Source organism: Populus alba, chromosome 8 (assembly GCF_005239225.2).
Source record: "Populus alba chromosome 8, ASM523922v2, whole genome shotgun sequence".
NCBI classification, from domain to species: domain Eukaryota; kingdom Viridiplantae; phylum Streptophyta; class Magnoliopsida; order Malpighiales; family Salicaceae; genus Populus; species Populus alba.
In genome coordinates, this window is record NC_133291.1 from 14899747 (window position 1) to 14924838 (window position 25092).

General features: G+C 31.1%; 1 protein-coding gene and 1 pseudogene across 2 annotated transcripts; both read left to right on the forward strand.

The window, feature by feature from the left end:
* The first annotated feature begins 5970 nt into the window (after positions 1-5970).
* On the forward strand, positions 5971-8971 carry LOC140955874 (uncharacterized; annotated as a pseudogene).
* Positions 8972-21417: 12446 nt separating this feature from the next.
* LOC118061139 (uncharacterized) lies at positions 21418-24272 on the forward strand. 2 transcript variants are annotated; one of them, XM_035074540.2, is made up of 2 exons: positions 21418-21729; positions 21911-24272. In XM_035074540.2, the coding sequence occupies exon 2, from the start codon at positions 21916-21918 to the stop codon at positions 23902-23904; it is 1989 nt and encodes a 662-aa protein (XP_034930431.1). In that variant the 5' UTR covers positions 21418-21729; positions 21911-21915; the 3' UTR covers positions 23905-24272. The 2 variants fall into 2 exon arrangements, with proteins under 2 accessions (XP_034930431.1, XP_034930430.1); XM_035074539.2 differs by having other exon boundaries at positions 21914-24272.
* The last annotated feature ends 820 nt before the right edge of the window (positions 24273-25092 follow it).

A 25092-nucleotide genomic window follows, 5' to 3' on the forward strand; every position in this document is an offset into this window, starting at 1 on the left:
AAAGTTTTTGCAACCCCAAAATGATCTATTAAACCACTCTTATATGCTTCACAGACAAGCAATTCATGCAAAGAAGTAGCAGGAACACATATTCAATTCTCTTTGAACAAGTAACCATCTATCAAATAAAACTTACCAAAATATAAAGGTCCACATACATTAAATATTTTGAAAAAGTTAGAATCATTAGCATACAATGCCTTCACATATTCAAAGCTTATCAATCTAGTACTTGTAATGTTTAAAAGAACATATATGAGTGAAAAAGCATCAACCACTATGTTCTCTTTACCTTTTTATACTTTATTATGCAAGGAAAAGTCTCAATGAATTCAACCCATTTTGCATGTTTTTTATTCAACTTACGTTTTCCTTTCAGATGTTTTAATGATTCTATGGATTACAAACTCCTTTGGCCACAAGTAATACTGTTATGTCTTAAGTGTTCTTACCAAAGCATACAGTTCTTTGTCATAAGTGGGATAGTTCAAAGTTGCTCCACTTAACTTTTCACTAAAATAATCAATAATTCATATTCTAGATGCATCACATTCAATTTCAAATGTTTTTGTAAAACCAAGTAAAGCTAAAATAGGTACAGAACATAATTTTTCTTTCAAAAAACCAAAAGTCTATTCTTGTTCCTCCCTTTATTTAAACCCAATTGATTTTTTAACAACTTCATTTAAGGGTGTAGCTAATATATTGAAATCTTCCACAAAACACTTATAAAAAAATAACTACTCCTTATCTCACTTATTGATTTTGGTGTAGGCTAATCCTAGATGGCCTTACCTTTCTCCTCATACATCTCGATATCATATGCAGTTACAACATAACCAAGACACATAATTTTATCTATGCAAAAAGTACACTTTTTAATATTAGAATACAATTTCTCACTGCATAATATACTAAGTATATTACGCAAATAATCAAGATGTTCATTTAAGTTTTTACTATAGATTAAAATGTCGTCAAAATACACAACCACAAACTTACCTATAAATGCATGAAATACATGATTCATTAAACACATAAACATACCAGGTGCAATTGTAAGTTCAAAAGGCGTGACTAACCATTCATACAAACCATAGTTAGCCTTAAATGTAGTTTTCCACTCATCACCTTCTTTCATCTTAATCCAGCAGTACCTATTTTTCATATAAATTTTAGAGAAAATACATGATCCATGTAACTCATCTAGCCTATGAATGAGATGTCTATACTTTATCGTTATATTGTTGATGGCTTGACAATCAACACACATCCTTATTATCAAAACTCCATGGCCCAAATAAGAATGGATTGGACCCCTCTTGCACATGGATTAAATGTATTAAGGTCTCTTCTTGATGCTCGAAAGGATCCCTAAGTTCATTAGTAGCCGAAACTTACACAACCAGTCCATTCATTGACTTCATTTTGAACCTTCTAATAAGCCCATTTGGAACATGTAATGAGTCCTCAGTGTTCACAGGTTGATCCATATCACTATTTTATTTATAATTGTGATTTATATATGGGCTAATACATTAAGGAGCTCAGTAGGTTATACATATAAGATTTATTGGTCAGAAACTTAATTAGAATAATTAATCAATTGTGACTTGATTGTATATAAGTTTTAGAAATTAAGAATTAGAATGTAATTGATATAGGATATCACAATTCTAGACCTGAAAAAATCAAGTAGGGACTTGATTGACTAAGTTTTTAAAACTATCCTAAAATAATATGTTTTTTCTATAAATAGAATGTTATGCCTTATATCTTATGAGAGAAGTATGTTATAAAACATACGATATGAGCGGTACAAATGTTACAAAATATATGGTACCAAAAAACATATAAAATAGAAAAAGAAAGAATTAGCACTCATAGACATAGAAATATCTCTCTCCTAAAAAGGGTTTTAGTAAATTTCTCGTAAGTGATTTGTATGAATTATTATTATAGACAAGATAATTGGATGACTTGTGGTTTGTTACAACCTAGCCTTAAATAAGTTGATCAAACCTCGAAAAGAAGATATAATCTTTAGGTAATCTTTGTATAAACATTAAACGATCCTAAATTGTATAATGGGATCCTTGGATCTTTCAAAGAATAGTTTAAATTATTGCTTTCACTACGTCTAAGAGTTTTGGAAACCCAACACCTTACAACTCAATTAGCATCCATTCCCTTAAGTCTTTTTGTTATGAAGAAAAAGAGACTTTAGATTTGAATTCATTCAAAAACAAAATGGCAAGTCCTTTGTTTTATATTTCTCTTCACTTTTGTTAAAGATGTTTTTGGCAATTTAAAATAAATTCAAATTCAAAGGATTGGGTTTCCAACCACTATAGCATACATTTGATGAGTACTTATCTAACAAAAGTGGCTTTTTTTTTTTTTTTACCTTTTCTCCTCTGTTGATACTAGTGAAAGTTTATTTAGAATATGCCTAGTTTGATTCCTTGTCATATCGGAGTAGATCAATTTTTTAATGCAAAAAGATTTGGGAGTTATTAACATTTTTTTCTGTCATTAACAAAAATTCTAAGTGCTAACTAAAAAGTTGATATGTGCGTTCATTTAAATAAATCAAGAATTATATATTCTAATAAATAATAATAAATCTGTTGATTTGAACAGAAAATTGAGTTGAGAAGTTATGATCATATATATTAAGATATTTGATCTCATGTTACAAGGAGCTTTTTAATTGTTTTTTTTATAACATAGATAATTTAAACTTCATTGAAAAAAACAATTAATGAGCATATTATTATCAAGATTCTTCATATCATTCTAATACATAATTATCCATAAAGAAATTGATAATATCATTGCAAAAATAATTTATTCTTCTTCAAAATAACAATATGTTCCTTCATATCATAGTTAGTAGAGCTAGGTAAACATGACATCAACAAGATCCATTGAATCTGTGTGGTGGCCTTTAACCTATTTCATAACATAACCAAATGATATGGGTCAAAGACTAAATTAATATATCATCTTTTCAGGTTCAACACCTGCATTCTAAGAGTGAGTATTGGCTTGTTAGTGGGTCATATTTCAAATCAATATCCTAAATCATAATAGTTATTTTCACCTTCAATAAGCAAACACCCATTTATTAGTTTACGCATACCTTTAGCATATAAGCATAATAAACATATTTTATAATTAAAAACAATCACGAAGCAACTTATCTAAGATAAGATGTTTTAGGTTGATTTTCATCTTTTTTTTTAGCATAACCAACTCTTTACCTAAAATCTCTAAAACACTAGTTAGGGTTTATAATTACCACAAAACTAGGTGGTAACTTCTGATTAGTACTTAAAAGTGCATTTTTATCAAGGTTTTATATCATCATTTTGCACTTGAAGTATTAATAACTCTTTAACTAAAGCATATTTTATAATAACATTCCTAATAATATAAGATACCTAGTAATTTATGGTAAATGTTCATCTTGAATGCAGGCTTATAACATAAATGAAAGGATTGATTGATGAGTTTAAGTATTGAAAATGAAAGGACAAAGAGAGGATCAAACTTATAAAAGAGATGTTGGTGCAGTCCAAACTAGAACATTGTTCGGTAATTGGATCATATATCGAGTTCTAGATGTCCAAATGACCTCAATTTTTTGGACAGATTCAGTAAAACATAAGCCTTTTCATGTGGAGTCCAAGATTTAAAAATGCCATTTTCAAGTTCAAATTATAGCAACAACATAGAAGCCCGAATCTGTCCTGCAACCCAGACACTATTCAATGTTCAACCTATATCTCAAGTTCTAGAAGTCCAAATGACCTCAATTTTTTTTCACCAAGTCAAGAGTTGGTCACCCACTCAACAATTAGTCATCAAATCAATAGTTCTAAATTTTGGCCTATAAAATGAGGCATTTGCCATGCATTTAGGCATCTTAGTTGTTTAGATCAAGAACTTGCTTTTTCTCTCTCTCTCTCTTTATATTTTTTTTGTAATTCTTAAGTTTTGCTTTCATTAATATCTTGTTTATGTTTTTCATTTCCTTTCCTTTACTTAGTTAACTTGTATCTTATTTATGTTCTTATTTTGTTTATTTATGTTTCTCTTCTTCATTATGTTTAGCTAAGTTTATTATGTCAAGGTGAAAAGGTTACACTAATGGTGTAAGAATAAGTATAGTGTAAACTCAACATGGACCTTAATGTTTAATATTAACATGTCTTATCTTTTTATATTACTAATTCTTAATACATTGCTTGTTAAATGGTTAATCTAGATTTGTGTTGTATAACACTTGATACAACAAATACTTGGCTCTCTCATAGCCCAATCGTATGGTATTACCTACACATGTGCTATGAAAGGAACTCGATTTGTTGTTAACATAAGTTAGCATCATGAATCCCTGAAAATATTTAAAAATTTGGTGTTACTTAAATAAGATAATTAATATGATCATGTTAATAATTTATAATGAGCTATTAATGACAAATCATCCGATTAGAACCTTCTTTGTGTGTGGTTTCCAATTGAATAATAAGAATTTATACTATACTTGTTTGAAATACCATTAGTGGATCCTTTAACCTTGACATTTGTTTTTATTATTGTTTAATCCTTACATTAATACTCCATCTCAAAGTTCTCATCAACTTCTTCTTCTTCTTTATTATTATTATTACTACTGCTATTACTATTACTATTATTATTTTTATTGTAGTTGTTGTTGTTGTTGTATTATTGTTGTCTATAATTTATACAATTAACCTCCATGTGGTTTGACCCTGGTCTTACCGGGTTATTTATTACTTCGACACTTTTACACTTGGGAGAAGACATCAATCTTTTGGTTGTGTCAAGTTTTTGGCGCCATTGCCGAGGAGGTAAATTATTATACAACTTATAGTATTTATTTTATTTTCGCTTTTCACTTTTCTTGTATCTAACTTTGTTTCTTTTGTTTTCTTATTACTTGTATTCTCTTTCTACATGTGCATGAGTGTTTGGTCACGTATATTAAGTGGTAAACTTTGTAGGGCATCCTTATCATTTTCAGAAAATATAGTTGAAGAAGATAATCAATCACTTCATAATGAGAATAACCGTATTAGAACACTTAGAGACCACATAAATCCTACAAGAACAAGTGCACCCTCATGCATAGTTTTTCCTCATGATGCATCTCATTTTAATTTTAAGCCAGACATTATTCAACTTTTACCTTCTTTTCATGGCTTAGATCTAGAAAATCCATACTTGCATTTAAGAGAATTTGAAGAAGTTTGTAGCACCTATAATAACTTAAATTGTAACATAAATACCATTAGATTAAAGTTTTTTCCTTTTTCATTAAAAGATAAAGTTAAAACATGGCTACAAAATCTTAGGTCAAGATCCATTCGTGCTTGGGATGAAATGCAACAATAATTTTAAAAGAAGTTTTTTTCATCTCACAGAACCAACTCTTTCAAAAAACAAATCAACATTTTCACTCAAAAACCAGATGAAACATTTTACCAATGTTGGGATAGGTATCGAGACTTGCTTAATACTTACCCTCATCATGGTTTTAAAACATGGAGATTGGTTTCATAATTTTATGAAGGGTTAACACCTAAAGATAGGCAAATGGTTGAATTGATGTGCAATGGAACTTTTGGAGATAAAAAGCCTAATAAAGCAATGAAGTACCTAGACTTACTAGCTGAAAATTCATAAAATTAGGACACTAAGAGCACTTATGAGGCACTAAGTAAAACCCAACCTCATACATCTAGTGGAGGTATGTATAACCTTAGGGAAGATCATGACCTCTAAGCCAAGTTTGCATCTTTAGCTAGAAAAGTCAAGGCACTAGAATTGAAAAAAAGTGGTCAATTAAAATCTGTTCAAGACATTGTGTGTCAAATCTGTGAATCAAATGAACATGCAACGAATGACTTTCCAACTTTGCCTTCTTTCAAGGAATGAATCCATGAACAAGCCCATGCTTTAAATAGTTTCCAAAGACCTAATCGTAACCCATACTCGCAAACATATAACCTTGGTTGGAGAAATCATCCAAATTTCAGTTGAAAGAGTAATAACAATAATGCACATACTTCATAGCCACTGTTTCAAGCACACCATAATTTCCAAAATTCTAATAGATATGCACCTTCTTATGATCCACCTCCTAGAAGAAATCTTGAGGAAACATTGCATGCATTCATTAAAAAGCTAGAGACAATCAACATTTAACTTGCTCAAAGCATGATAAATTTTAAAGATACTCTTGCAAAATTCACATATACTCTTAGTTTTCAAAAGAAAGGTAAGTTTCCATCTCAACCACAGCAAAATCTAAAGGGGCAATACAATGCAAATGCAAGTAGTTCTGGAAGCCAACATATGGATCAAGTCAAATCAGTCATTAATCTTCGTAATGGTAAGGTTATTAAAAAATCCACTCTTGAACCTTGTGAGAATGATGATGAGTCAATCTCTGAGGGTAAGAAAGGGGTTGAATCTGAACATTGCAAAGAAAAGACTGATTCCCCGCCAGCACTTCTATTTCCTCATGTCATGACCAAACAAAGGAAAGTCAATCACAACTCTGAAATCTTTGAAACTTTCAAACAGGTAAGGATCAATATACCTTTGTTGGATGCTATTAAACAGGTTCCTTCGTATGCTAAATTTTTGAAAGATCTGTGCACTGTGAAGAAAAAACTGAATGTGAAAAAGAAAGCCTTTTTAGTTGAACAAGTAAGTGCCATTCTTCAGAATAATGATGCTTTGAAATATAAAGACCGTGGTTGTCCTACAATTTCTTGCTTTATTGGAGAACATAAAACTGAAAGAGCTTTACTTGATCTTGGAGCTAGTGTGAATTTACTTTCATATTCAGTTTTTCAAAGTCTCAATCTAGGTGAGTTAAAACCAACTTCTATAACTCTTTTACTTGCCAATAGATCTGTAAAAGTGCCTAGAGAAATAGTTGAGTATGTGTTAGTACAAGTCGATAAATTCATTTATCCTGTGGATGTTATTATCTTGGACACACAACCTGTTAAAGCATGTAATTCATTTCCTGTTATTTTAGGACATCCATTTCTTGCAACTTTTAATGCATTGATTAATTGTAGGAATGGACTGATGAAGCTATCATTTGAAAACATGACATTGGAAATGAATATTTTCAACATCTGCAAGTAACCTGAAGATGATAATGATTTACAAGAAGTAGATTTTATTAAAGAGTTAGTTCATGGTCAACTTGAATCTACTTTGAGTAAAATTGAGTTTAATGAATCTGAAGATTTGCAAATGATTTATTCTCAGGAAGAAATCACAGGTGAAAAAGGCACCGAAAATGTTGATGCAGATATTTTGTCAAGAGTAACAACATATTTGACATTTGACATCACACCAATCGATGATTACTTTCCTAACGAATCCTTACTTTCTCTTAGTTCAATGCCTTGGTTTGCTAAAAATATCAATTTTCTTGCTTCATGATTTTTGCCTACTCACTTGAGTATCAAAGACAAAATAAAGTTTTTAAGCGACATGCAAAACTTTTGTTGGGATGACCCATACTTATTCAAATATTGTCCTAGTCAAATATTTTAAAAATACATTCCCGACAATGAGGTAAGTAGTGTCATTAAATTTTGTCATTTTGAGGCATGTGGTAGTCATTTCTCGTCAAAAAAGACGACAAAAAAAATCTTACAATGTGGATTTTATTGGCCCACCATGTTCAAAGACACACATGTGTTCTGCAAAGCTTGTGAAAATTGTCAAAAGTCAGGATTTAGTTCAAAACATAAGGAATCATTAGATAATCTTCTATTGACTTTTGAGACGTATCCTGATGGAGATGTGCATCGTGTATTTCATGACTTATGACCCCATTTTCATAAATAACATGCTCGACATAATTTTGAGAATCTGACTAAAAAAGACCCTATTTACCAGTTTTTAAGAAAATTGGATGGGAAGCCTATCCCCGACCTATAGAGGGCGTTTAAGCCATTCTTCGATGTAAAACCAAGGAAAGATGTGAGCCACAATCACAATTACTTGTATATACATATGCTTTTTCAAAATAAATAAATAGAGATAGAGAGAGAGAGACTACAACTGACCTACATATAAATGGTATGATTGCATTTTTAATTTCTCATCTATAAATTCTTCTCTTCCTTCCCTTCATTTCTACTCAACCCATACATTCATCAAATATAGAAGTGTGTAGAAATGACAAGTTCCTCAAGTCATCACATAAAAAATATTTGTGTTTTCGGTGGATCTAGTCTTGAGAAAGAAAAGGAGTTTTTAGAATCAGCAAATCATCTTGCTCAGGTACTAGCTAAGCAAAAGATTCATTTAGTGTATGGGGGAGGCAGCCTTGGGTTAATGGGGGGAGTGTAAATAGTTGTATTTTAAGGAGGTAGTCAAGTTTTGGGGGTTATCCCCAAAGCTTTAGCACAAGGGGACATCATTGAAAAAACAATTAGAAAAGAACTACAGGTCCCCCCAATGTCTGATCGAATGAATGTAATGTTTAACCATACTAACGCCTTCATTGCCTTACCAGATGGTCTTGGCACATTGGAAGAGATCTTTCATATTTGCTCTTGGGCCCAACTGCACATTCATCATAAACCCATAGGTCTGTTAAATGTTAATGGTTTTTAAGATAAGTTGTTGTCTTTTCTTGATCATGCTGTGGAACAAGAATTTCTAACATTTTCGACACAACAAATCATAATCTCTGCTGCTACTGCTGAGCAATTGATTGACCAACTACAATCTTTCATCCCTGTAATTGATCCCTCCATGAGTCGTATAAATTGGTCAACTAAGGAAAGCCGTAAAAAGATTAGATTGGATTTGAGCCTGCGTTTGTAAAAACTTTGTCTTTTGATTTTATTATTGTGTTTTGTTGTTTCTTATTTTTTTTTTAAGTGTGTTTCAGGTTTGTTAGTGTTCACTATTTCAGGTGATATCTTCTATACTCTATCTTTCTACCTTAGAACATTGAGGACAACGTCTCATTTTGGTTGGGGGGAAGGGTAGTAGTTGATATATTTAAAAAAAAAAAAACTAACTGTGTTTTGTATTTCATAAACTATTTACAAAACTGTTGTTACTAGGATGGAAGAGTAAAAGGAGTTCTTTTGTTAAAATAACTCTTGAGACGCATCTTAGTAAACATTCTTAACAAGGTTTATCAGAATACTTCTTGAAATATTCAGGTTTACAAACTCTCGCATTGTTATCAGTTGATTCTGCTCATATGCTCATTTAACTAGTATTCTTAAATCTTTATTTTCACACACACACTTTAACATATGATTGTGGGTTGCACATTGGATTATTACATTATTTATGTTCTTTTGTTAAAGGTACAACTAAGAGAAAGTGATAGTATATAATTTGCAAAAAAAAAAAAAAAAAAAAAACAAAAAAACAAAAACATAAATAAGTTTGGTTTTGTAGCCTCCCTAACCTAAGCAATTAAGCTCGAAGGAGTGTTTTAACACTTAATACCCTAAAGTCAACTGACTTGGGAGCTATTGGGCCAACGCTTGTTACATGGATTGAGGACAAAAGCTTAAAGGAATCAAACATTGCATTATCTACATATCAGTATCTACAACCCGAGTTACTAAACTTGTAGGGGTATCTCATCACCTAATTTCCTAAGACCAACTACTCTGGGAGTCATTAGCTGAAAGCTCGTTATATAGGTTAAAGATGCATTGTGTTTTAAGTTATATGTATATATTAAAAAAAAAGAAGAAGATAATAATCTCAACCTAAGTAAGTTAACCTTAAACATTAGAACAAAAATTTGTTTTTCTTCCAAGTAAAGCCCCATAACTATATGTTGATATTTTGAGTACAAAAAAAAGTTTATTAATATCTTATTTAAGAGGTATTGAGCAGATATATGAATTTAATGAGAGTTTGTTTATCTAGATAGATTAATGGAAGTTGAATGATGAATGTCATGCTTTGTAGAATTTGCAAATTGTTTTTCTATTTTAATGCTTTGATTACTAGGGACTAGTAATAAGCTGGTTAGAGGGTGTGATTAGTACTTAAAAGTGCATTTTTATCAAGATTTTATATCATCATTTTGCACTTGAAGTATTAATAACTCCTTAACAAAAGCATGTTTTATAATAACATTCCTAATAATATAAGATACCTAGTAATTTATGGTAAATGTTCATCTTAAATATAGGCTTATCACATAAATGAAAGGATTGATTGATGAGTTTAAGTATTGAAATTTAAAGGACAGAGGGCCAAACTTAGAAAAGAGATGTTGGTGCAGTCCAAACTGGAACATTGCTCGGTAATTGGGTCATATATTGAGTTTTAGATGTCCAAATGACCTTAATTTTTTTGACAGATTTGGTAAGACATAGGCTTACAACTTCATATGGAGTTCAAGATTTAAAAAGGTCGTTTTCAAGTCCAAATTATAGCAACAATGGAGATGTCCGAATCTGTCCTGCAGCCCAGACACTGTTCCGTGTTCAACCCATATCTCAAGTTCTAGAAGTCCAAATGACCTCAATTTTTTTCCCTAGAAATATAAGACAATTTAGTATAACTTTCATGAGTACAGGTGGTTCAAATTCTGATGTTAGAAATGACGTTTTATTCAGACAAAAGGATAAGGATTTTCACAAAGTCAAGAGTTGGCCACCCACTCAACAATTAGTCATCAAATCAATAGTTCTAAATTTTAACCTATAAAAAGAGGCATTTCCCATGAATTTGGGGGGCTTGGTTGTTCAAATCAAGAACTTGCTCTTGCTCTCTCTCTTTATTTTTTTTTTGTAATTCTTAAGTTTTGCTTTCATTAATATCTTGTTTATGCTTTTCATTTCCTTTCCTTTACTTAGTCAACTTGTATCTTATTTATGTTCTTATTTTGTTTATTTATGTTTCTCTTCTTCATTATGTTTAGCTAAGTTTATTATGTCAAGGTGAAAAGGTTACACTAATGGTGTAAGAATAAGTATAGTGTAAACTCAACATGGACCTTAATGTTTAATATTAACATGTCTTATCTTTTTATCTTACTAATTCTTAATACCTTGCTTGTTAAATGGTTAACTAGATTTGTGTTGTATAACACTTGATACAACAAATACTTGGCTCTCTCATAGCCCAATCGTATGGTATTACCTACACCTGTGCTATGAAAGGAACTAGATTTGTTGTTAACATAAGTTAGTATCATGAATTCCTAACAATATTTAAAAGTTTGGTGTTACTTAAATAAGATAATTAATATGATCATGTTAATAATTTATAATGAGCTATTAATGACAAATCATCCTATCGAAACCTCCTTTGTGTGTGGTTTCCAGTTGAATAATAAGAGTTTATACTATACTTGTTTGAAAACCATTAGTGGATCCTCTAACCTTTGCATTTGTTTTTGTAAGTATTTAATCCTTACATTAATCTTCTATCTTAAAGTTCTCATCAACTTCTTCTTCTTCTTCTTCTTCTTCATTATTATTGTTGTTGTTGTTCTTATTGTTGTTGTTGTTGTTGTTGTTGTATTATTATTGTCTATAATTTATACAATTAACCTCCCTGTGGTTCGACCACGGTCTTGCCGGATTATTTATTACTTCAACACTCTTACACTTGGGAGAAGACATCAATCTTTTGGTCGTGTCAACTTCTTTTCTTTTCTTTTACTGTATTTACATATAGTTCGCTGAAATATCCGTTATGGCATGATTCACACAATTCAATAATAAATAGCAATTTTAAATTAATTTGTACATTAAATTTTTTTGTTCTATTTATATTCAAATAAATTTTATAAATTCCATTCAAATATCTACTAACATATTCTAAAATAGACTTAGCTATAATAGCTAGCCATTGTGGTTTTTTCCATATCATTATCACTAGTTAAAAGCTCTTTATTCTAGAAAAATAAAAAGTTAAAAGCTCTATATGTAGTAAGCACTATAGCACTCGTCAATAGACGAGGAGGGAAAATGTAGTGAGTTGGTCATGAGAAAAAAAAAAAGTTGGGTTTAGATTTTGATTCAGAGATGGAGATTCTACTACAATTGAGTCTTGATCATTTTTCTTTTTAGATGATTTTATTGTTGGAAGATCCAATCTTTTGTCAAGATTTACAAAAAAAAAAAAATGTATTCAATTTGGAATCCAAATTCACCATTGGTTTTGAATTTACCACTTTTAATTGTCAAGGCTTAGATCTGGGCTCTACTGGCCAAGAAAGGTCGAATATTTTTCTTTCTTTCTTTTTTATCTAAATCATGGATATTTCTAGTATTTTTAATATGGGTTTTTGTCTTGTTTTTTGAAATTTGTATTTTGGTCTATCAAATTTTTATAAGACAATCGAATTTTATTGGGTTTAATTCCTTCATTCATTCTAGTTTGGTGTAGTAATTTCTTATTCAAGATCTGTAATTAATATCTTAAGCTTTTATAAAGGAATTTTAAAAAAGTTTGCGAGATTATATGAAAATATCTATTAAATAAGGCACTCTTTGAGTTCTCTATTGGTAAAAATATATTTACAAAATGGTTGGAAAGAATTTGCTAAGCATTACTCATTAACCCTCAGGTCCCTGCTGGTTTTTTAATATAAGAATAATTGTCATTTTCTTGTTCTCATTGGACAAGACTGCTATGGAAATAGACTATTCATTAGGCATCTCCACTGTGTTTCTTTTGAAGAATTTATCAACTATGCTTATGATTATGAATATTTACATAATTTCTAATTGAAGAATCATGTTTTTCTCTTAGATTTTACTCGTCATCATTACATAAGAAATTTTTTTTCTTTTATTGTTAGTGATTCATGGGTTTTGTTATTGTAGCAATTCACAATCTATTATATTGATTAATTTCCTCTCTAGTTAAGTAGATAGCATAATAAGTTATGTCAATAAATTCTTGTGTGTTGAACTTTCTAGAACGAAGTGGTTCGATGGTCAAAACATAACATTTGAAATGCCTAACATGCATGCTTTTACAATGAAAATTAACTCATCTCTCTACTATCTAGTTTAAGGACTCCAGTATGATATCTCTCAACATGTAGCAATAAATTGCAAAGTTGTTCCATTTAAAGATTTTTTGCCAGTTCTAATTTCACCATTTAATATAAATGATATAATTTGTACCCAATTTCAAATTCTTTTATAAAAATTTTTTATATTAGAAATCTACATTTTCAAGTATACTTGCTTAATTTCAATTTCTTTCTTAATCCCAATCACTTAAAAAAATTATCACTGGAATCTCAATGCAATAACTATTTCATTAATCTTATGTATTAAGGGTTCAACAAGAAGACATAGTTTTCACAAGAAAGTTATGATCTACCCACTCAATACTTCAATTAATATGTTATGTCATCTCAAAATCCAAGTGAAAATCCACTTACAACTAAAAAAATTAAACAATTAAGCAACTTTAAGGATGAAGAAGATATTTTCCTTATAAAGGCATGAATCAACACTAGCATCGATCTAATATATGAAAATGAATAAAAAAAAATAAGTTGTATTGGAAAAAAAATTCACAATAACTACAACAAAAACTAGAAGTTTGTATCTGAGCATACATCAAGTTCTCTAATACATCATTTGTCAACCATTCAATTAGCGGTGAATAATTTCTATACGCACTATACATAAATAAAAAATTAAAAATTAAAATGATTACACCTATAAAGATAATTTATTGTTTATATAAAATTCATATATTTAAATTCATTTAAATATTATTTGTTTTAAGTAACACATTCCAATGTGCTTTAATATTAGGTCAATGAAGCGAAGATTGCATATAGGGGTGATCATTTTTTGTTTAATTTGTTTTTACCTATAACAACAACCAAACCAAAATTTTAAAAAAAAAAAAACAAAAAACCAAAACCAATTTCAACTTACCAGTTTCAATTTGGTTTGATTCTTTATGTCAAAAAAAAAAAAAAACCTATATTGTTTATTTGTGCTTTTTTTTTTTTCTAATGGGCTTGTAATTGATGTTTATATTGTCTAATTTTCTTAAAACATTCCAAAGTATATTTAATTTTTTTTTCCATTAAATATTCATTTGTATGAAATTGTTAGTGTCAATATTGAGTTCAATATATTTTTTGCCTTCCTAATATTTTTCTTTTGTTTTGTTTGAGTGAGTAGGACTCCTGTTGTAGAAGAGTTTAAATAACACATACCAATAAATTAAAATCCAAATTACAAAGCATTGCCTTTAAAGGGCTTAAAAAAACAAATAACATTGTCATAAAACACACAAAGCCAAGAAAAAAAAATCTTCATTGTGCACGTCATCTTAATCAAAAAGCACATCAAGAACATTGCACTTTGATTCCTTAATGGTTAATGCTATTGACATTAAAACTTTAAATTCAAAATCTAGAATTATAACATGATAAATTAAATTAGAAGATATAAAAATAAAATGTAGTATTTTTACCATACGTTTTCAATAAATGCCTCAATTTTTAAACTAATTATCATCTATTGCTAGATGTAACTTTCCACCAAATTCTACAAAATAAAAAATTAGACATGTTAGAATGAAAATGCATTAATTAATAAATCATAAAATAAAATGTGTGAGTTTATAAGAAAAATTACTTGATTCAAGGATTTCGTAGGTGTCAAAACCATTCATCAAGGTTCTAATATCGGTTGGAATTGGTTCATGATACAACCAATTTTGACAACAAATAAGTCCTTGAACTGTTGTTGAAGATAGAGAACTTTGAAATTGGTCAAGTATATGACCGCCTATGCTAAATCCTGATTCAAAAGTCACTGTGGATATAGGAATAGCTAGAACATGTTGTGTAACCCTTGAAAGTATTTTATATTTTGAAGCATTACTCTTCCACCAACCCAAAATATCTAATTTATCATCATTAGGATCCTCACAATCATCAACCAAATACCTCTTAACCTCATTTATATTTTCCACCTTCCTCTTGTAAATGCCTTTTGAATCGAGTTAAAGTGTTAACATCTACCTCCATGTATTCAATAGTATCATTAACATCTTATTTATGCCTATTATCATCCACCACTTTATCAGCTTTCAAATAAAACTTATAAAACCTCACCAAATTATCTTTCACTTTTTTTGTTAGCAACTGTGCTTTGTCAAAATCATACAACTCACCAAAATAAAATTTGACATATTTTAACTTGAGATGTGGATCCAAAACATTAGTCACATATAATAAAAATATATTATTTACTTCACAACCCCAATGCCCTTCAAACTTCAATATCATGTTCATTGTCATTCCACTTAAAAGATTATCTCTACTTTTACACAATTGCAACAATTTTGTATGCATATAAATCAATTCATTGAACAAAAAAAAGTTGATATGATGTGCAATGAGCTAGAAAATCTCAATGTAACCATGTAAAAGATCTTTAAGAACTTTAACAAAGTTCTAACATTTTCCTAATCCTCCAAACTAGGTGGCTCTATGTTTTTTTTTTTATCCCCCTTTGAATCATCCTCTAAAAAGTAACTCATATACCTAGGTTCACTTTCACCTAACCTCACAAATACCTTTTCAAACTTTTCAGCAACTTCTAACATAAGATAAGTTGAATTCTATCGAGTTGCAACATCCAAACACAATGATTTCTTACACTCTATATGCAACTTCTACACACTTCTTAAATACAAGTTGCCTAGAAGGTGAAGATCTCACAAACTTAATTGCAATTTAAATCTTAACAACCAAAATGTTAATCTCTTTCAAGCCATCACACACAATGAGATTTACAATGTGAGCACAACATCTAACATGCAAATTCTCATTTGACAATATATTAGTTGGTCAATCTTTCATCATATTATTTAAATATGAAATAGTCACATTATTAGAGCTTGCATTATCTACTATAACTAATGTTTTTAAACCCGGCCCGGTGGTTGACCCAGCCCAAGACCCAGGTCATGGGTTTTAACCAAGTCATCCGAGTCAACCTTAATTTTTTTATAAATCAAAACGATGTTGTTTTGGTTAAAAAAAATAAATAGTCAACGAGTTACAACCAAGTTTTTAACCAGATCTTTCCGGATTAATTGGGTCAACCCGCTAGGTCAGCCAGGTCCCGGGTTGACCTACCATACTGGGCTGGGTTTTAAATCTATGACTGTAACAGTCAAAAGTTTATCAATCCCCCACTCTAACAAACAATTCTCAATAACTTGACCAATTGTCTCACTCATATGATTGAAAACTTGATAAAAATTAAGAATTCTTTTATGAAAATTCCACTAATTATCAATCCAATAAGTTGTTAAGGACATATAGTTAATGTTTTGGATTGATATCCATTTATATGTTGTTAAGCATAATCGTTAACCCCTAAAAGTTGTCCTTAATATTCCCTTCTCTTCAACATAAAGTTTCAAACAATCTATCATAACAGTGAAACAAGAAGGAATGTCAAATCTAGGTTACAAGATCCTAAAAAATAATCTAAATCCCTTACCTTTTATAAAATTAAAAGGCAACTTATCAATTATAACCATTTGTACTAGTGTTTATCTACATTCATCATAATTATAATTGCCTTAAGAGTTCCCACATTTCGATCTCCTGATTCACCCTTCTCTTTCTTGGGTTCTAATACCAAATTTTTTTGCTTCTTATCAACCACAAAATAAAAACTTTTGCATACTTTTAAATGACTCCATATATTACTTGTCCTATTATTAATAGTATCACATGCATAATTTTTTATATCATCAAATTTTTTTCCTTGATGTAAGGACTTAAGGTTGTTTACCTTTATTATCCGTGACGGATCCTACATTAGTTGATGTTGGGTTAGGGTTTGAAGTTGGGGTATTGATTGATGTTGGGGTAGTATTAATGGATGAAGCATTTTGATTTTGAAGGTTTTCCATCTGTAATTACCAAATGAAAACATGTTAATATTTATGCATTTTGAAATGTGTAGTACAACTTTTAAAAAAGGTCATTATGCGGGATAAAGTGATGAAAAACATAGCATTCACCAAACGAAAAACTCAAAAGAACAATTAATTGCAATGCCATGATGCAACATCCATCGACTATAGGTAAAAGAACCTAAAAATAGATAAGCATGGGAAAACACCAATTAGAAACAATCAAGAAAGAAAATAAAAGACTAAAAAACCAAACTGAAACAAAGACCGCATAAACCAGAAGAAACAATAGACAACCAACTAGACTTGAAGCACATAAACAACAATGAATCTCAACACCCTCACTTGGAAAAATAGCAAAAAGCTTTTGAAAACAATAAAAACAAAGAACCAAAGCATAACATGGTAGTGGAACAGAACATAGAGCATGAAAAAAAGGATTTAAACAGCAACCTAAAGCAAAAAAAACAAAAACATAATGCGTGATGAACATGTAAAGAGACAAAAGCAAACAAATAAATAAAAAGAGAGCAGCAAGACTGGAAATAACACACCACAATTAAAAGAGAAATTGAAGAGCAACATGGACTATTCCACAAAGCTGCCTTGCACAAACTGCATAGTTAAAGAAAAATACAAACTAAAAAGGGTAATTTTATTAAAATCTAAAATATGATACATGTAGCTATGTTTATTCAGCCTAACATCTAGTTTCTTTCCACTTTCTATCATTTTATAAAGTTATGTTTTTTTTCCATGTAATTATGGAGATAAATCAAAGGAAGACATAAAATAGTTAACCAAACTATGAAATGGTGTAAAAATACGTTTGTGTTATTATTTTTTGTGACATTGAAGGCAACCAATCCAACATGAAAACAACTCCAAGCCCTTGCAAGAAACACAAAATCCACACCAAAAATATGAACAACTAGGCAACATAAAAGTGTATGATGAAACAAAATAAACAAAAAGCTAAACAATAATTAAGGCAAGAATAGAATCCCAAAGCCAAATGAGGAAAAGTTGGGCAAGAAAGAACCTTAGCACCTTAGCAAAATCAATTCTTCCACATGCAAAAAGTTCACGTCTAAGTACCATATACTTGAGAATTAAAAAAAAAAAAGTATCTATTGTTATAGCAACAATCAGAGTTTCACATCCATAGTTAGAATTATCAATAGGGGAAGATTGGTTAGGCTGAAGACTTAGATTTCAAGAGTGATGAGTCATCACAAACCATGTGATAGTCAACTCTCTACTGTTTGTAAAATCAAAGGAAATTAGGTGTTGATTTTTTACGACAAGCACATATTGACTTAATAGAATTTAGAAACATCGAGAAATCAAAAACATATGTCAAAGAAAAAAATAACAAAGAGAGAAATCTTACTTCAAATAACTAAAGGAGGGTTATTAGATGGAATGTTGTTGAGGCTTGTGGGTGTTGCTAGGATTCTAGATCTTGAGATACAAATTAAAGAATGAAGATCGGAAGGCTAGGTGTGACATATAGGAGCTTGGGTGGGAGTGGTTGGTTTACTAGATATGGTGCTGACTGATGAAGATTATGGAATGAAATGAACCAATGAAGATTGAAGAACGAAGAATTGGGTGTGGACTTGTGAGTGTCGTAGTGGGAAGTTGTGAGGATTGAGTTGTGGCCCGTGTGGCATGTCTATGTCTCTAAATGGAGGGGCAACTATTAGGGTTATTGGGTTAGAATAAAAATCTTTATTTATTTATTTATTTATATTACCTTTTCTTTTAATCTAAACCAATTCGGTTTGGTTAGGGTTTATCGATTTCAGCATTACAAAACCAAATCGAACCAGAAGTTTTTCTAAATATTCTAATCGATTTTTTTTATGGTCCTATTTTTTCGATCATTTTTTTTATTTTCTCGGTTTAATCGGTTTTTTAATTTTTTTGCCTACCCCTGATTGCATATCAAAAAATTTAAGATCAACCATTCTTATTTCAATATCATTAGGAGAAATTGAAGAGCCAGCCAAGATGGATGATTGAAAACTCAAAGAAGAAGTCAAAAAATATTAGAAATACAACTCTTGCATCTTATTCTCTTCTTACTCAAAGTTCAACCAACTTAGAAAAAGATGATGTTGTATTTGGTGACAACGACAATATAGAGAGAATGTTAGATAGCAGAATTGGCATAAGCTAAAGGCCATTTAAGCAATGGCCCAAGACCCCCACTTAATAAAAAGCTCTAAGAATAAGTAAGATATATTTATCAATTATGCTTTATAAATGAAGATTGATCCACTTAACAAAAGACCATAAATACAAAATGAAGATTGTCTAAGGCCTTACTTTGTCTAACGCCTCTATTCACTTTAAGTTAGCTATGATAGGTAGATAGACAACCAAAAAAAAACAATTTAAAAATAAAAACAAGGGTAACATAAGTTCTCATGTTTGATCGATCTTAAAGGATTATAAAGAACATGAAATGAAAACAAAATGTAAAGGGATTAAAAAAAAAAAGCATATGCTTTGGAGGAAGAGAAAGTAAAGACAAAATATAAAAAGGCAAAGTCAGAATGAGATAAGATTGTTATTATGCAAGAACTTTTATTGCAATAACAAGAAGAAAGGGAGAGAATAATATTGAGAGATACAACATGCATGCCTTGACACTTGGTTGAATATCATAAGATGCATCAAATGAAGATATTAGTTAAACGATGTAATAATAATATGAAATAACATATACTAGAATATAATAAATATCCTAAAATGAAAAGGGGGTTGGGTTGGGAACAATGATTTTATTGTAGCACAAGACACATTTCATTATGGAAATGAAATTACTATTTTGCCCTTCATTCAAATAACAAGTGGTCTTTGTTAAGAGAGTTTCAGGGTCTTTTGTTTTATAAGAACAGTGAAAATACCAAAATTCCATTGGAGATAGAAAAATTATATGCCTTTAGTCCAGGGGTATTAACAATTTTTTATGTTTTATGTTATGTTTAGATTACTAAAATAGCCTTTAAGTCAACAAAATCAAAGCTTTCAGTCTAGGGATATTTTTGTCTTTTCAAGTTGTTTTTTTATTATTATTATTTTATTTTATCAAAGGCATTATTGTGTTTTACCATAATAATATAATATTAAATTTCAAAAAGTTGCTGGTGCTAGCATGAGAGGCACCCCCACACTTTGGGCGGTATGTGCAACGCCTCCTGATGGTTAAGCTTGTCCATCCACAGTGTGTTTAGATGCTTCTTTGCGTCCTCTTTCAGGTGGTACATCATTGATAATTAGGTAGTTTGTTGCCGGTGAACATTTCTTTTTCTTTTTTTCCTCTCCTCCCCCCAAAAATTCCAGCCCAGTCTTCTTTAATTTTGGTATTTATGCTTTGGTCATTTTTCTTTTGATTTCTTATTTATATCGCTAACTCTTTTATTAGAGTTTTTTTTTTTCAATTTAGTCCTTCAATTCCAATTTGTAATATATTATACTTTTAATTTGGTCTTTATTTTTATTTTTATTTTTTTTATTGACCATTTAAAAAAAAATTAATTCCATCCTTCAATCTAAGTTTATTTTGTGTTACTATTTTCAATTTGGTCCTTGATTTTTATTTTTTTAATTTTTTTTGTTGGAGTTGTTTTTCTCTTTAATTTAATCCTCTAAATGAAAATTTATGTCCTTTTTTCTTTTAATTTATTTTTTGTCATTTTTCCTTTTATACAAGTGTTATTTCTTTTTTTTATTTAGTCTTTCAATGTCAATTTTTCATATATATATTATATTCTTTATTATTTGGATCTCTTTTTTTATCTTAACCCGTTTATAAAAAATTTATTTTTTTTAATCTTACATTTCAATCCAAGTTTATGATGCGATATTTTTTTAAAAAAAATTTCTCCTCATTCTTTTATTTTTTTTCTTTTTGTTTGAATTATTTTTATTTTTAATTTAACCCTTCAATTAAATAAATTTAGTTGTCCTCTAATTTATTTTTTATTTTGATTTTCATCATCATTCTTTTAATTACTATTTTTTTATTTTATATCCATTTGTGTAGTTATTATTTTTCTCATTATGTTATTATGTGTTTGTTGACTTGATCCAATTTTTTTATTCTTTTTTTTTTTACCCATCCAATTTTGTGCTTTTGTTGTTTTATTCCTAGGATATCATGGTTTTATTTAAAAAAAAATTATCTAATTAATATCATTATTTTTTTTATTGTCTAATAAAATAAAATCAATTTATTAATTTCAGTCGGTCGGTCGGTGTTATAAATCGAATCAATAATTTTTTTGTTTTCTTAAAACACATTTACATCACAAACAACGTATTTTTGCTGAAAATATACGATATTAATTGTATGGTTGTTAATAGTCTTCGGCTGTGGATGCTGTAAATACAAGTCACCAAGGAAACCTAATAAGAAACATTTTTCAACACTCAAACTGTATAAAAGACCCGAGGGAGATTAATCCTTCTATGTTTTCTGCTTAAAGAAAGGATTTTGTTTCCCTTGTTTTAGTTTTATTTGGACACAAAAACCTGACGTTAAGCTGCAAACTCGAGTTAACAACGACAAGAATTTCTTGAAAAGGAAAGCTCTTTTTGAGATTTGATAATCGGAGAAAGATAAGATATACGAGTAATAAAGGGCAAATTACCCTGCTGTCTTGCAACTGATAATAAACTACACTACCTTACTTTTCGCTTCACAAAGAAAATTTCAGCTTCCCAAAGGTTTTATAACAGGTAAGAAAACACCTCTCCTGTTTATTCTGTCGAGAAAATCGAGGGTGTTTTTTTTAGAGGGATAGTATAAAATATTATACCTTTCTTGGAGTGTCGTGATCTTGTTTCCGTCAAATTATTGTCTCCGAGACAACAGTCTTTAGTTCTTCACTTGTTCTACTTTTGTTGTGTTGTTTCTTAGCAGACATGCCTGAAAAAGGAGATAGCCAATCATGGATTTTTCACCGTTCAAACTTTGTGCTCCAATGGCGTTTTCATGTACTAGCTGCCTTTGTTTTCCTCGGCTTGGTGGTTATTGGGAGCATAGATGGGGGTACCATTAGAAGCATCGTCGAATCAAGAAGGTCGACGAAGCAATATTCGACCATGAAACCTCACACGCAACACCCTCTCACAAATATAACCCAGCAACAAGAAACCCTTCGAAATTTCTCTGCAATCACAAAAAATGGCACCACCAATACCCCATTAGCGCAAGAGAGCAACGACAAGAAACCTCACACACAACACCCTCTCACAAATCTAACCCAGCAACAAGAAACCCTTCAGAATTTCTCTACAATCACAAAAAATGGCACCACCAATAACCCATTAGCCCAAGAGAGCAACGACAATGATACCAGGGTCCCACCTAGTTCAAACATAGTACTGGAAAACGACGAGAATGTTTCTTTTGCTCAGAAATATTCAGATGGAGTTTTGGAGAATTTAGCCTCAGGAAGGAATGGATCAGATGGTAGTGTGAAGTGGGTGTCGACTGAACTGGAGCCAAACTTGACGGAAAACCTTCTTTCAAGGTGGCTAGCTCCTGAAGGGGAGCCTTGTAGAGAGTCACGTACGGTGGAGATTGTGATTCCTGGACTGGATGGTAAAGATTTGATTGAGTTGACGGCGGGTGATAGTCATGAATTTGGTTTTCAAGCTCTGGATGAGTCCAAGAATCTTGTTTGTTCAGGTGGCGATTATTTCGAGACTGATCTTTCAGGGGAGGCATGGAAATCAACGCCTTTAGTAAGGGATTTTGGAAATGGGTCTTACTCTATTTTGCTTCAAGTTCATCCTGATTTTGCTGGTGATTATAATCTTACTCTTATTTTGCTCTATAGGCATTTTCAAGGTCTTAAATTTTCACCATGGAGATTCGCTTTTGATAAACAATTGCGTAAGTTTCGAATCAAGTTTGTTAAGGGTGGTGCTCAGTTGCCAAAGATTGAAACTTGTGAAAAATCTGATTTCAATAGAGATCTTTGGTTAGGAAGGTGGACTAGGCAGGCTAAAAATGATGGTTGCCAAATCAGTAATGACGGCCGGTACCGCTGTCTGGCGCCAGATTTTCCATGCCAAAGTCCTTGGTGTGGTGGTTCTTTAGGGTTGTTAGAGAGTAATGGCTGGGTGTATTCAAGCCACTGTTCATTTAGGCTTTTCTCAGCTGATTCTGCTTGGAATTGCTTGAAGAATCGCTGGATTTTCTTTTGGGGTGATTCAAATCATGTTGATACTATAAGAAACATGCTCAATTTTGTGTTGGATTTGCCTCAAATACCATCAGTTCCTAGACGGTTTGATATGAACTTTTCAAACCCGAAAGATGTATCTCAAAGTGTTAGAATTACTAGCATTTTCAATGGTCATTGGAATGAGACAATGAATTATGAAGGATTTAACTCCTTGATGGATGAAGGATTTAGGAATCTGTTGAAGAAGTACTTCTCAGAGGACACCGTGCCAGACACTATAATCATGAATTCAGGTTTACATGATGGCGTGCATTGGCATAGTCTTAGAGCATATTCAGAGGGAGCAGCGTATGCAGCATCATTCTGGAAAGAAGTCATGGACTCGGTGAAGCAGAGAGGGTTGGCAGTTCCACAGATCTTTTACCGGACAACAATAGCCACTGGTGGGTACGCAAGATCACTAGCATTTAATCCGAACAAGATGGAGGTATTTAATTGGGTTGCATTAGATAAATTCAGGCGAGCTGGGTTGGTTTCTGGTGTGATAGATAACTTTGATATGACTTTTCCATGGCATTTTGACAATCGGTGCAGTGATGGGGTACATTATGGCAGAGCTCCGGCTAAGATGAAGTGGAGGGATGGTGAAATCGGCCACCAGTATTTTGTGGACCTCATGCTGGCTCATGTGCTGCTCAATGCTCTGTGTTCAAGGTAGCAAGTGAAGGAGGCGGTTGAGTTATTCTCTTTGCGGAACTAGCACATGGACATCATGGTGGCTCACACTGCTCTTTCTTGGTTAGGATTAGCATTCTTTATTTATTTGTAGATGCAATGTTTACAAGGGTATATTATGAGAGGCCATAAAATTTTCGGAAGACAATAACTACAGCATCTATTATCATGTTCTATTCTAATTATTAGATAGATATGGTGGGAGTTCAGCGTTCGTTTATGAAGTTCAATCAAATTGCATTGTTGAAATCTGAAGTACAGGCATCTGAACTGCCTGGAATGATATTATCTCATTATATGCATGTAACGAAATGTATTTTTAAGTGAATTTCAATTGATTTAGCATTTTTCTGCAAGTGACTTGTGCGCAATGTTCTTACTTGATTAAGCAATTGTTTTGTGCTCTGGATGCCACTTTATAGCAGTTGCTCTATAGGCATAAAGTATCTAGGCAATGAAGGTCAAATGCTTGTTTAATTACAAATTCTTAGCTACGCATTTCATTTCGGTTGTTAAACATCGTTTCATTGATTTCTCAAACATTACAGATATGAACACATATTTCATTCCCAGCTCTCTCTGCAACAAAAATTCACGAGTGAAATCTTCAAAGAATTCTCACTTTCAGAATGGTATTTTGAATGTGCGAGTGTGTGCTTTTGCATGTTTTTGTTAATGGAAGTAGCTATCAAAGACAGGTAATGTAAGAGTTTTGTATGTTTCTGTTCATGCTTATTCAATACATTCAGGGAATGTACATTTGTTTTGAGCATGCTACCATGAAGTTCTGGATGCATGTTGAGGTTTTGACTTTTTAGAGGCTAACATATGAAGTGATTAAGGATGTTCCTTACAGCTCAATTAGCATCCATTTCCCCTGAGTCTCTTCTTTGTCGAGAAAAAAAGACTTTAGGAATCTGAATCCATTCTCAAAAAATAAAAATGGCATGTCCTTTGTTTAACATCTTTCTTCTCTCTTGTTAAAGATGTTTTTGGCAATGAAAAACGAATTCAAATTCAAAGGACTGGATTTCCAACCACTGTGGCATACATTTGATGAGTGCTTCTTATCTGGCAAAGGTGCCTTCTTTTGCCTTTTCTCCTTTATAGATACAAGTGAAAGTTTATTTAGAACATAATGACACATGAGAGAGGTAATGTTCATTTGGAG